Source organism: Somniosus microcephalus, chromosome 8, assembly GCF_052327205.1.
Source record: "Somniosus microcephalus isolate GS21.2 chromosome 8, FLI_Smic_1.0, whole genome shotgun sequence".
In the NCBI taxonomy this organism is placed as follows: Eukaryota; Metazoa; Chordata; class Chondrichthyes; order Squaliformes; family Somniosidae; genus Somniosus; species Somniosus microcephalus.
In genome coordinates, this window is record NC_140994.1 from 82486583 (window position 1) to 82500171 (window position 13589).

At 50.0% G+C, this 13589-nt stretch overlaps 1 protein-coding gene across 1 annotated transcript in view; it reads right to left on the reverse strand.

The window, feature by feature from the left end:
* The window catches only part of LOC147113672 (transmembrane protein 26-like), a 204184-nt gene extending 195415 nt beyond the window's left edge, over positions 1-8769 (reverse strand). Inside the window, exon 1 of the mRNA XM_085994960.1 lies at positions 8418-8769. Within this exon, the coding sequence (XP_085851086.1) occupies positions 8418-8614 (197 nt within the window). The 5' untranslated portion in view covers positions 8615-8769. The remainder of the gene's footprint in view (positions 1-8417) is intronic.
* Between the last annotated feature and the right edge of the window lie 4820 nt (positions 8770-13589).

A 13589-nucleotide genomic window follows, 5' to 3' on the forward strand; every position in this document is an offset into this window, starting at 1 on the left:
GAGGACGACCCCACTTTAGCAGCCTCTTGGCAATCTAGGAAGGAATGCTTCTTTTGTGGAGATGCTTTTCACCCTAGGAAAACCTGCCCTGCTCGCAATGCAATCTGCAGTTATTGCGGGAAAAAAGGACACTTTGCTAAAGTTTGCCTATCAAGGGCCTCTACGAGGGCCAATCCAGCTAAGGCCTACCGAACTGCCCCAATTAGGGCCTATCAAGATGCTCCAGCTAGGACCTATCAAGCTTCCTCTCGAGCTCTCTCCCGAAGAAGCACACCGAGAGTTTTAGCCACTCTCTGTGCAACGACACCAATTACAGCTGCTTGCCCACAGAACCTGTCTCAAGCAGCCACAAAAATTTCAATTAAAGGGCATACCTTAGATGCCTTAATTGACTCAGGAAGTACTGATAGTTTCATTAAGGAACAGATTGTTGCGAAATTGAAACTACATGTCTTCCCATCGGACCAGGCAATTGCGATGGCCCAGTCATCACTTAATACCAGAATCTCCGGCTTTTGTGTTGTTGATATGACACTTCATGGTCGTATGTATCCCTCCACCCGACTTTCGGTGCTCAAGGACTTATGTAGTGATCTCCTCTTAGGGCTGGACTTCCAAAAACAGCATAAGAAACTCACCATTGAGTTTGGTGGATCCAAACCCGGACTTACTATTTCTAATATACCGTCTAAATTACCATTTTGTGCATTATCAGCAGCTTCACTTGATGAACCCTCATTATTTGCCAGTATTCCGCCTCAATGCCAACCGATAATAACGAAATCGCGGCGCTTTAATCAGGAAGACCAATCTTTTATTGCGGCTGAAATCTCTCGACTTCTAGCAGAGGATATCATTGAACCATGTTCGTCGCCCTGGCGGGCTCAAGTCGTCATTGTCAAGAACCCTCTAAAACCTCACAAACGGCGACTATGCATCGATTATTCGCAAACCATCAATCAATATACCGACTTGGACGCCTACCCATTGCCACGCATTGATGATATGGTTAATAAACTGGCCGAATACAAAGTGTTCTCAACTTACGATTTAAAAAGTGCCTATCATCAGTTACCCTTGAAGGTCTCAGATAAGCAGTACACAGCCTTTGAGGCTAATGGACGGCTGTACCAATTTCGTCGCCTCCCATTCGGGGTTACTAATGGAGTGGCTGTCTTTCAACGGGCAATGGATGGCCTGGTTAAGCAGGAAAACCTAAGGGACACTTTTCCCTATCTTGATAACATTACCATTGCAGGTCACGATCAACAGGAACACAACTCCAACCTCCAAAAATTTCGGGATGCCCTCCATCGCCGTAATTTGACCCTGAATGAATCCAAATCTGTTGAGTCGCAACCGACCATCAACATCCTTGGCTACTGCGTAGGCAATGGTATCATTAAGCCAGACCCAGAAAGACTTCGCCCGCTCCAAGAGCTCCCGTCACCTAAGAATCCGGCTTCTTTACGTCGGGCTCTCGGTCTGTTTGCATACTACGCTAAATGGATTCCTCATTTTTCGGACAAAATCCAACCCTTGCTGCATGCTAGATCATTTCCACTGGGAACAGCGGCTGTTGCAGCCTTTAACCTTCTCAAAAAACAGTTGGAGAAAGCGGCTCTTCACTCCATTGATGAGAATCTCCCTTTCGTGGTTGAATGTGATGCCTCGGAGGTGGCGATCTCGGCTACTCTGAATCAGGAAGGTCGTCCTGTAGCATTTATGTCCAGGACCTTACAAGGTGCCGAGCTACATTATCCTCCGGTTGAGAAAGAAGCCACAGCCATCATAGAGGCAGTACGGAAGTGGAACCATTTTCTAGCTCGCCAGCACTTTACATTGATCACGGACCAACGATCAGTCGCCTTCATGCTCGATAATCGAAAACGAACCAAAATTAAGAATAATAAAATACAACTTTGGAGGATGGAACTGGCCTCTTTTGGTTATACCATTCTCTATCGGCCTGGCAAGGAGAATGTGGCCCCGGACACCCTCACACGGGCATTCTGCTCCACTATGTCATCCTCCACTCTCATGGATGTCCACAATGGTTTGTGTCATCCTGGCGTTACGCGCATGCTACATTTCGTACGATCACGGAATCTCCCTTTTTCCACTGGAGATGTAAAGAAAATATGCTCAGAATGCCGGCTTTGTGCGGAATTAAAACCTCAGTTCTTCCGCCCCTCAGATGGTATACTCATACATGCAACCCAACCGATGCAACGACTTAGCATCGATTTTAAGGGCCCAGTGCCCTCTTCAACTCGGAACACATATTTGCTCACCATGATCGACGAATATTCACGTTTTCCGTTTGCCTTCCCCTGCTCCAATATGCTGGCGTCCACAGTAATCTGCTGCCTTGAGCAGGTATTTTCTCTCTGTGGCATGCCGGCTTATATTCACTCAGATCGGGGTCCATCCTTTATGTCAAGGGAACTCAAGGACTACCTCTCAGAACGGGGAATTGCTACAAGCAAAACAACACCATACCATCCCATCGGAAATGGGCAGGTAGAGAGGTATAACGGTATCATCTGGAATTCCGTACGTCTCGCTTTAAGATCTCGGGGCCTACCAGACCAGCAATGGGAAACAGTGCTTCCGGATGCATTGCACTCTATACGGTCCCTGCTTTCTACAGCCACAAATACTACACCTCATGAGCGGTTCTTTGGATTCCAGCGTCGCTCATCTCATGGGACATCACTCCCGTCATGGCTAACTAGTCCAGCATTTTCTGTTGTTATTTCGGATTTCCAACATCTGCAGTATTTTGCTATCGTACTCCTGGACCTGTATTACTCCGAAGATACGTTCGGACGTCTAAAAATGACCCTCTTGTAGACGAGGTCGAACTAACCGATGCCAACCCCACCTATGCAAACATACGATATTCCGACGGCCGAGAATCTACCGTATCATTACGGGATCTGGCTCCCTGCCCACCAGGACCTAGTGGGACATCGGGTGATGGCATTTCACCAGGAAACTCTTGGGACCTATCGGGTACCCCTCTCCAGGATCCTGATCGGACACCAACTAGCTTGGTGCCGGTAGAACCCCGTGCTCAAGGTTGCGACCCTCCCAGTACCGCGCATGAAAGTACTGATCCGCCACAGACCAGCTCTGCACCTCCCTCTGAACAGAGGCAGTCCGACTTTGAACCTATTGGGGCTCGTACTCGAAGCCATGATCTCCCCGACCCTTCACAGGGCAATCCAGGCCACACAGACTCTGACCAATGGCCAACCGCATGTAAGCGGACCAGCGACCCTCTACGACGGGAATCCAAACGGGTGCGACTCTTCCTTGTTCGGCGGCTGCGGACCAAAAGGTAGACCACAGCCTCCTAATCCTGCAGGAGGGAAGAATGTGATAAAAATGATAACTTCCGGGAAGTTATGTCATCACTTCCTGTGAACTATGAACTATGAACTATGAACTGTGTACATACCTCACTTCCTGTCATATGTCACTTCCTGTTGGACTGGTATAAATACTGGTCTGTTCAGTATTGTAAGAGGCTTCTACCAGAGGCATGGTAAAGACCTCTCTTGTGTATATAATGTGTTTATAAGTTACTTAAAGCTTACTTTAAAGTTACTTGATGGTAAGTCTCCTTTTTCTTACATCACACTGTATTTAATAATTATTCAAAAAGGAGTTGCTTAGAATTGTGATCTTCTCTCTTGAGGAGTTGGGTGGAAGATTGTCCACTGTAAATGCAAAACTATAAATTACTGTTTCTTGCTTATTTTTTGTAAAATGTATTTTCTTGATCTTTTAAACTTAAACAAGTTCTGATGTGATGCTCTACTGCTTTCAACGGCCTGAGTGAGATCCTCCAGAACCATAAAATAAGTCCAGTAGCTTAAAGCAATCACCAGATAGGAAGTTTGATTTTTGACTTCATTGCCTGGTGGAGTGGTTCTGGTGGAGCAAGCTCCCAGATCCGCACTCCTTCTGCTCCCAGATCCCCACTCCCTCTGCTCCCAGATCCGCACTCCCTCTACTCCCAGATCCGCACTCCCTCTGCTCCCAGATCCCCACTTTCTCTGCTCCCAGATCCCCACTCCCTCTGCTCCCAGATCCCCACTCCCTCTGCTCCCAGATCCCCATTCCCTCTGCTCCAGTTCCCCACTCCCTCTGCTCCCAGGTCCGCACTCCCTCTGCTCCCAGGTACCCACTCCTTCTGCTCCCAGATCCCCACTCCCTCTGCTCCCGGGTCTGCACTCCCTCTGCTCCCAGGTACCCACTCCTTCTGCTCCCAGTTCCCCACTCCCTCTGCTCCCAGGTCCGCACTCCCTCTGCTCCCAGATCCCCACTCCCTCTGCTCCCAGGTCCGCACTCCCTCTGCTCCCAGGTACCCACTCCTTCTGCTCCCAGATCCCCACTCCCTCTGCTCCCGGGTCTGCACTCCCTCTGCTCCCAGGTACCCACTCCTTCTGCTCCCAGTTCCCCACTCCCTCTGCTCCCAGGTCCGCACTCCCTCTGCTCCCAGGTCCGCACTCCCTCTGCTCCCAGATCCCCACTCCCTCTGCTCCCGGGTACCCACTCCTTCTGCTCCCAGATCCCCACTCCCTCTGCTCCCAGATCCCCACTCCCTCTGCTCCCAGATCCCCACTCCCTCTGCTCCCAGATCCCCATTCCCTCTGCTCCAGTTCCCCACTCCCTCTGCTCCCAGGTCCGCACTCCCTCTGCTCCCAGATCCCCACTCCCTCTGCTCCCGGGTCTGCACTCCCTCTGCTCCCAGGTACCCACTCCTTCTGCTCCCAGTTCCCCACTCCCTCTGCTCCCGGGTCTGCACTCCCTCTGCTCCCAGGTACCCACTCCTTCTGCTCCCAGATCCCCACTCCCTCTGCTCCCAGGCCCCCATTCCCTCTGCTCCCAGGTACCCACTCCCTCTGCTCCCAGATCCCCACTCCCTCTGCTCCCGGGTCTGCACTCCCTCTGCTCCCAGGTACCCACTCCTTCTGCTCCCAGATCTCCACTCCCTCTGCTCCCAGATCTCCACTCCCTCTGCTCCCAGATCCCCACTCCCTCTGCTCCCAGGTCCCCATTCCCTCTGCTCCCAGATCCCCATTCCCTCTGCTCCCAGGTCCCCATTCCCTCTGCTCCCAGATCCCCATTCCCTCTGCTCCCAAGTCCCCACTGTCTCTGCAGTACCAGGGAATCAGACCATATGAATTGCTGATTAGCCATAAGTATTGCTGAGACAACACCGTTTTACCCACCTGCACTAATGTGAGTAGAAAACACCTTACACACACTCACACAATCTAGGTAAATGTACTCCACACATGTATATTTACTGAACAAACTTCTACCACCATTCAGTGACTAAGGAAGTAAAGCACTCACAATGATCAAAAAATACACTCACACACTCGACTTTTTGACTTAGCATTTTACCAACAAATGCACAAAAAGGTTAAGGTTCACATGTAAACACCGTGTGGATATGAATATTGAGATCCCAGGTCCAACGATGGTGACCATTACGCATTTTTTATTTACGAATCAGAACTGCAGTTCACCACATCTGGATTCCCAATTCGTCACATGAGGCTGGTGGCTAACATAGTGGACAACTCTGCTCTATGTATTGCTAGACTAGGTAAGCCTGGCTTCAGTTATCACCTGCACAGCATCTATATTTCTTACAGAAATATTCTGTCGTTACACACATCAAGCCACTGCTCTTACTTCAAAATATACCTCACACAGATATGTATCTTGTCACTTCCCCATGGAGCCGAATTGCAGAATAATCTTGTAGTTTATGTAACAGGGTGAAGGTATGTCCTATTAACAGAGCAGAGCTTCGTGGCGCTGCTCAAAGTACATAATAATTGGTATTATTTTTGGCAATTTTAAATTACACTGTAACCCAATTATTGTAACCTTTTTTGCATTAAAATGACGTGACTGGCCTGTCTTTTACATAGGGTTAATAGGATATACGGCACAGAAACAGGCCATTCGGCCCAACCAGTCCATGTCGGCGTTTATGCTCCACTCGAGCCTCCTCCAGATCTATCAGCATAACCCTCGATTCCCTTCTCCCTCATATGCTTGTCTAGCCTCCCCTTAAATGCATCTTTACTATTCGCTTCAACCACTCCCTGTGGTAGCGAGTTCCACGTTCTCACCACTCTTTGGGTAAAGAAGTTTCTTCTGAATTCCCTATTGGATTTCTTGGTGACTATCTTATATTGGTGGCCTTTAGTTATGCTCTTCCCCACAAGTGGAAACATTCTCTCTGTATCTACTCTATCTAAACCTTTCAGAATTTTAAAGACCTCTATTAGGTCACCCCTCAGTCTTCTCTTTTCAAGAGAAAAGAGACCCAGCCTGTTCATCCTTTCCTGATATGTATACCCTTACATTTCCTTTTCATCCATTTCCTTTAGGCTAATAGTTATACCCCAAATTATATCACCATATTAGTGAATAAGCATACCTGCTCCATCCCCACTACAAAGATTTTCTAAACACAGAGGGGGTGAAATTGGCCTTTGCCAATAGTACGAAACGGGATCATAGCAAATCGGGCACAAGTTGTGTCAATTTGCTATGACCCCATTTCACACTACTGGCAAAAAACAGTTCCACTCCCAGACTTTGACCTTCCAGGTAATCATGTTAACCCCTTCTTTAACCCTATAAATCCTCATTTGACTTGCATTGTAACTTTCGCTTGTTTATTTGGATATGAGAGATTTGCATGGACAATTACAACCTATGGAAGAAGCACAACCAATGGAACATCGGAACAGGAGTTGGCCATTCAGCCCTTCGAGTCTGTGCTGCCATTCAATCAGATCATGGTTGATCTGTACCTCAACTCCATTTACCTGCCTTTGATCCATATCCCTTGATAGCCTTACCTAAGAAAAATCTACTGATCTCAGTCTTGAAAATTTCAGTTGACCCAGCGTCCACAGTGTTTAGGGGGAGAGAGTTCCAGGTTTCCACTACCCTTTGTGTGAAATAAATACTTCCTGATTTCACTCCTGAATGGCCTGGCTCTAATTTTAAGGTTGTGGCCCCTTGTTCTGGATTCCCCCACCAGAGGAAATAGTTTCTCTGTATCCACCCCATGGAATCCTTTATCATTTTATTTAAAGACCACGATTAGATCGCACCTGAACTTTCTAAACTCAAGGGAATACAGGCCAAGTTTATGCAACCTGTCCTCACAATTTAACCCTTCGAGCCCCAGTATCATCAGGCTAGGTTCTCTCAAATCGACCTGAGACGACCTTGTCTTGACACCTATACAAAAAGCTCAGTGTAAGCTCGTGGAACAGCACCTCATCTTTCGATTAGGCACTTTACAGCCTTCTGGACTCAATATCAAGTTCAACAATTTCTGATCATAACCTCGGCCCCTATCATACATATATTTTTTATCCACATCTTTTGTTTGTGTCTTTTCTTCTCCCCCACATGGCAGCTGTCTTTCATTCTGCCAGCGCAATTTACACTTCATCTAGAGCCATCCTTTGTTTCTTAACCTGTCCCATTACCACCTCCTTTGCCTTGAATATCTCTTAATGTCTCTTAACCTCTCCTGCCTTCTCTCCTATCACAGACCTTCCCTTTTGTTCTTTCATCCCCTCCCCCCTTCCCTAGCCCCTACACTTGCTTAAAAGTCTGTTCCATTTCCTGCGTTTTTCCAGTTCTGACTAAAGGTCATCGACCTGAAACGTTGACTCTGTTTCTCTCTTCACAGATGCTGCCTGACTTGCTGAGTCTCTCCAGCGTTTTCTGTTTTTACTTGTCTTGACACCTGACCGCTGTCTGCTGAGTTCTCCCAACACTACTGCATTAGCAGTCCCCCCTCCCCCTTCTTCTTGATGTCAATACAAAAGGGATAGAATGCAGCTTTAAACACACGTGCAGCACTCCGCTCACACGTTGCTAGCTGCTGGCAAGACCTCTTCACGCTTTTCCATCATTCTCGTCCCTCTACATCTTCTACAGGGGTGGCTCCTTAAGCTGGCGAGCAGGCCCCAAGGTGGAGTCGTGCCCCCATGGCAGAATGTGGGAATGTGAAATAACGATTGGGATGAAACACGACATCGCTTCACCTTAAATAAACTTTAGCCGTGAAATCCAGTTGGTGCTTTTGTTTAGTTGGCCAGATCCTGAACTAAATGCATGAAGTATCTAAGTCCAGTGTTATTATTTTGTTCTTCTGCAGGAGCCAAGCCCAGTTAAATCGCCAGCTTGGGATGCGGATCGAACAGAACAGTTCACTCTTGTTTGAAGCGAGTTATTCAACTGCTGCAAACAGTGACAAATACCAAAAAACTGGTTTATTTTGCCCAATTTAAACAGTCCTTTTCAATAACTTTTTAAAAACAGAATTCGATCGTTGTATTCAGAGTCGCCCTTACCCTTTGTAATCGGCCCCTTTCTGGATGGTTAGAGTCACTATCATCTCGACAAAGGTCAGTAAAATCAAAAGCAGCAGGAGCCAGTACATGGCATCATCTTTCACTAAAGTCACTCGCCAAACTGCCATCACGGTGTGAAACATAAAGACAAGTCTAGGAACAACAGCGCTCAGATATACAAGCAAAGCCATTGTCATCCCAGTGCGCCCCGGAGCCAGCTCCAAAAGCCTCCTTGTTCAGTTTGAGCCTTGTCTCAAGCAAGCAAGCGGGGAGAGATTTTATCTTCGGTCAAAGCTGACCCGCTGGGAGCGCTCCTCCCCCCGAAAGCCTTCTGAGTTACAGAGATTGCAAAGGAAAGACCAAGAGAGGTACTTCTAAACTGCAAAAACGGTTGCGTAAGTTAGTGTTAGGAATTGTTGATGTGATAAGTTATTATTGTAAATTGTCGATTAATACATTGCTGCTGTAAATTACTGATTGAATATTAATGTTGTAAACTATTGATTAATAAGTTAGCATTGCTCTTTCAATGTAATAAACAACTGTGGTGTATCTCGTCTCTTGGGCTTTCAATGAGTCATTTCATCAGGGGCTTTGGATTTCTGCATACAAGCCTAAAAAAATTCTCCAAATTTGGACCTGATCGCTCCAATGATGCAACCTGGGTAAAGTTTAATGTCTGTTCACCCAACTATGACCAAGCAACAGCAACTTGCATTTATATAGCGCCTTTAACGTAGTAAAAACATCCCAAGGCGCTTCACAGGAGCGTTAACAGACACAATTTGACACCACACCACATATGGAGATAGGACAGGTGACCAAATGCTTGGTCAAAGAGAGAGGTGGAGAGGCAGAGAGGTTTAGGGAGCGAATTCCAGAGCTTAGGGCCTCGGCAGCTGAAGGCACGGCCACCAATGGTGGGGCGAAGGAAATCGGGTAAGCACAAGAGGCCAGAATTGAAGGAGCACAGATATCTCGGAGGCTTATCAGGCTGGAGGAGATTACAGAGATAGGGAGGGGGGAGGCATGATGGGAATTTGGACATGATGGGAATGATGTGCCTCAATGAATCCGAGACTCAACGTTAACGGAGCAAAGCAAGGCTTTTATTAACTCAGAAAGTAATACACAGTGGAGAAGTGTCTCTCATCCAGAGATCTGCTGTACTGCCTGTGAGACACGCTGGGGCCTGCTTAAGTAGGGGCCAGGTATGGGCGGAGCCCTGCACACAATACAATACAGGTAAGGAAATGAAACTGAAACTAAACTCCCCTGCTTGTCACAGTCACAGGCACAATCAGACACAGAGAATACAGAGTGCCTGATGAATGGCATATTTCATCACATTCACCCCTTCTACAGATTTAGTCTGTTCGGGGGTTTGATAGTCCTCTGTGACCGACGTAGCTGTTGTGCCGCGGGTGTCGGCTGGGTGTCCCCGGTGGCCTCCTGGGTCTCTGCCGGGGGCGCCGCCAGGGTTGTTGAAGGGGTAGTTGGTGGGGGCACCGTTGGTCGATGTTCTTCCGGGGGTGATGAAAGGATAGTGGGTGGGTAAGAGTTGCTGTGATCGTTGTTGCTGTTGTTGTCGTGGTTGTTGTCGTTACTGGCTGGGGCGACGTCTTTTATGGACACGGTGCCCTCCCTTCCGTCGGCGTGCCGGACATACGCGTATTGGGGGTTGGCGTGGAGTAGGTGCACTGACTCCACGAGAGGGTCCATCTTGTGGCCCCTCACATGCCTTTGTACAAATACCGGACCTGGGGTGGAGAGCCATGACGGCATGGATACGCCTGAGGTGGATCTCCGGGGAAAGACAAACATTCGTTCATGAGGCGTGGCATTAGTGGCAGTACACAATAGCGACCGTATCGAATGGAGCACATCTGGGAGGACTTCCTGCCAGCGGGAGATAGGGAGGCCCTTGGTCCTTAGAGCTAGAGTGACTGCTTTCCATACTGTCCCGTTCTCTCGCTCCACCTGGCCGTTACCCTGGGGGTTGTAGCTGGTGGTACGGCTCGTGGCGATCCCCCTGGACAGCATGTACTGGCGTAGCTCTTCACTCATGAAGGACGCCCCCCTATCCGTATGGATGTAGCTCAGCATACCGAACAGGCAGAACAGGCTGTTGAGGCATTTAATGACCGTGGCGCTGGTCATGTCTGGGCAGGGGAAGGCGAATGGGAAACAGGAGTATTCGTCCACAATGTTCAGGAAGTAAACATTGCGGTCGACTGACGGGAGGGGGCCCTTGAAATCTAAGCTGAGCCGCTCAAAGGGCCGTGTAGCTTTGATTAAGTGGGCTCTATCTGGGCGGTAGAACCGAGGCTTGCACTCAGCGCAAGTGCGGCAGTTCCTGCTCAGAGACCGAACTTCCTCAATCGAGTAGAGTAAGTTGCGGGACTTTATGAAGTGGAACAGCCGTGTGACCCCTGGGTGGCAGAGGTAGTTGTGGAGGGTCTGTAGCCGATCCCCGGTGGTGCTGGCACACATCCCTCGTGAGAGGGCGTCGGGGGATTCGTTAAGGGCCCCTGGCCGGTAAATGATGTCATTCTCGAAGGTGGAGAGCTCGATCCGCCACCTGAGAATCTTATCATTTTTAATCTTCCCCTTCTGTTTATTATTAAACATAAACGCTACCGACCGCTGGTCGGTAAGTAGGGTGAAGCGTTTGCCGGCTAGGTAGTGGCGCCAGTGGCGCACTGCCTCCACGATGGCTTGGGCCTCCTTTTCCACGGAGGAGTGTCTGATCTCGGGCCCTTGGAGGGTCCTCGAGAAGAAAGCTACGGGCCGCCCCGCCTGGTTGAGGGTGGCCGCCAAGGCAAAGTCAGACGCATCACTTTCCACTTGAAAGGGAGTGTTCTCGTCCACTGCCTGTAGCGTGGCCCGTTCAATATCCCGCTTAATGCTTTTGAAAGCGGCATGGACCTCAGCAGAGAGCGGAAAAGAGGATGCTTTCAAGAGGGGGCGGGCTTTGTCGGAGTAGTTGGGGACCCATTGGGCATAATAAGAAAATAACCCAGGGCACCTTTTCAGGGCTTTGGGAGTGTTAGGCAGGGGCAGCTCCCGTAGGGGGCGCAATCGGTTGGGGTCTGGTCCGATTTCCCCATTCTCCACCACGCTGCCTAGTATGCAGAGGCGCGTGGTGTTGAAAACGCACTTGTCCTCGTTGTAAGTGAGGTTGAGTTTTTGTGCGGTTTTCAGGAACCTCTCAAGGTTCGAGTCGTGATCCTGCTGGTTGTGACCGCAGATGGTGACGTTGTCGAGGTAGGGGAAGGTTGCCTGCAAGTGGTGGTCATCGACCATGCGGTCCATCTCCCTCTGGAAGACCGAGACCCCATTCGTCACCCCAAAGGGGACTCTGAGGAGTTGGTAGAGGCGTCCGTTCGCCTCGAAGGTGGTGTACGGGTGGTCCTCTGGTCTGATAGGGAGCTGGTGGTACGCTGACTTGAGGTCGATGGTGGAGAACACCCGGTATTGGGCAATTTGGTTCACCATTTCTGATATGCGGGGTAGCGGGTAGGCGTCTAGTTGGGTGTACATGTTGATCGTTTGGCTATAGTCGATCACCGTCCGTTTCTTCTCGCTACCCCTCACCACCACCACTTGGGCGCACCACGGGCTGTTGCTGCGTTCAATAACGCGCTCCCTCAGCAGCCTGTCCACCTCGGTCGCGATGAACCGCCTGTCCTCCCAGCTGTACCTCCTGCTTTTGGTCGCTATTGGCCGGCAGTTGGGAGTAAGGTTCGCGAATAGCGAAGGCGGCTTTACCTTCAGGGTAGCCAGACCGCACACTGTGAGGGGCGGCTGGGACCCACCGTAATTGAGCGTGATGCTTTGGTGGTGGCACTGGAAATCCAGGCCCAAGATCACGCTCGCACATAGACTCTTCATGATTAGTAATTTAAAATGATTGTATACAGTTCCGTTAACGGACAATTGTACCGCGCAGTAACCCATAATGGTCGATGTCTGGGTTTTATCAGCCATAGAGATGGTGCCCCGAGCAGGGACCACCATTAGAGAGAGTTGTTGTGCTAGTTCAGGGTGGATAAAACTCTCTGTGCTTCCACTGTCAATTAAACATTTAACCCCGCACCCGTTTACCTCGATGTCCACCATTGATTTGGATAGCGGGTGCGGTCTAGTCTGGTCCACTGTGACCGATGCCACTGTAGGGCCCTGATCGAGACAGGATGGCGTCCACGCTGTCTGCTCACAAGATGGCGGACCCCACGAGGTCGGGCAAGATGGCGTCCAAGATGGCCGCTCCCACGGCGCACACGCGGCAGTGGCGGGCTTTCCAGCAGGGTTCCCTCTGCACACCTTCCTGAAGTGCCCCTTCTTACCGCACTTAAAGCAGGTGGTGCCTTTCGCCGGGCACAGGTTTCTGGTGTGCTTCGGCTGCCCGCAGAAGTAGCAGTTGGGGCCCCGACGCGTCGCGGCTGTCGTAGGGCTTCTGGGGGGAGAGCGGGGCCCCGACGGTGTCGGGCTGCCGGGCGGGGAAGATGCCTTCCAAGATGGCGGCACCCTTGGTGCACACGTGGCGGCGTGGGCAGCGCGGGCTGAAGAGTAGGCGTCCGAGTTTCTCTGGGCCACATCCAGGGATCGCGCTGTGTCCACAGCCTGTTTCAGGTCCAATCCCGTTTTTTTCCAGTAGTCTCTGCTGGATGTAAGTGGAGCTGAGGCCTGTGATAAAGGCATCACGAACAAGCTCGTCAGTGTACACTGCGGCTTTTACATCTTGGCACTTGCAGTCTTTGCCAAGCGTTTTCAGGGTGACTAGGAACTCATCCAGCGATTCCCCAGGTCGCTGTGTGCGAGTAGCGAGCAGATGCCTAGCGTACACCTCGTTCGTAGGCTGCTGGTAATGCACCTTTAGGATGTCGCAGGCGGCCGGGTACGTGTCGGCGTCTTGGATGAGGGGGTAAACCCGGTGGCTTACCCAATTCCGCAGGATTCCGAGTTTCATACTTTCAGCGTCCGTAGCGTCTGTGATGGCTGCGGAATTGTCCAGGAAGAATTCCATACACTTAAACCAGTGTCCGAATCGTGCCAATGCGTCCGAAGCATGCGGGTCCAAATCCAAACATTCGGGTTTCAAGAGTTGATCCATTGCGTTGAAAATTGAGTTAATAAAATTGATGTGCCTCAATGAATCCGAGACTCAAC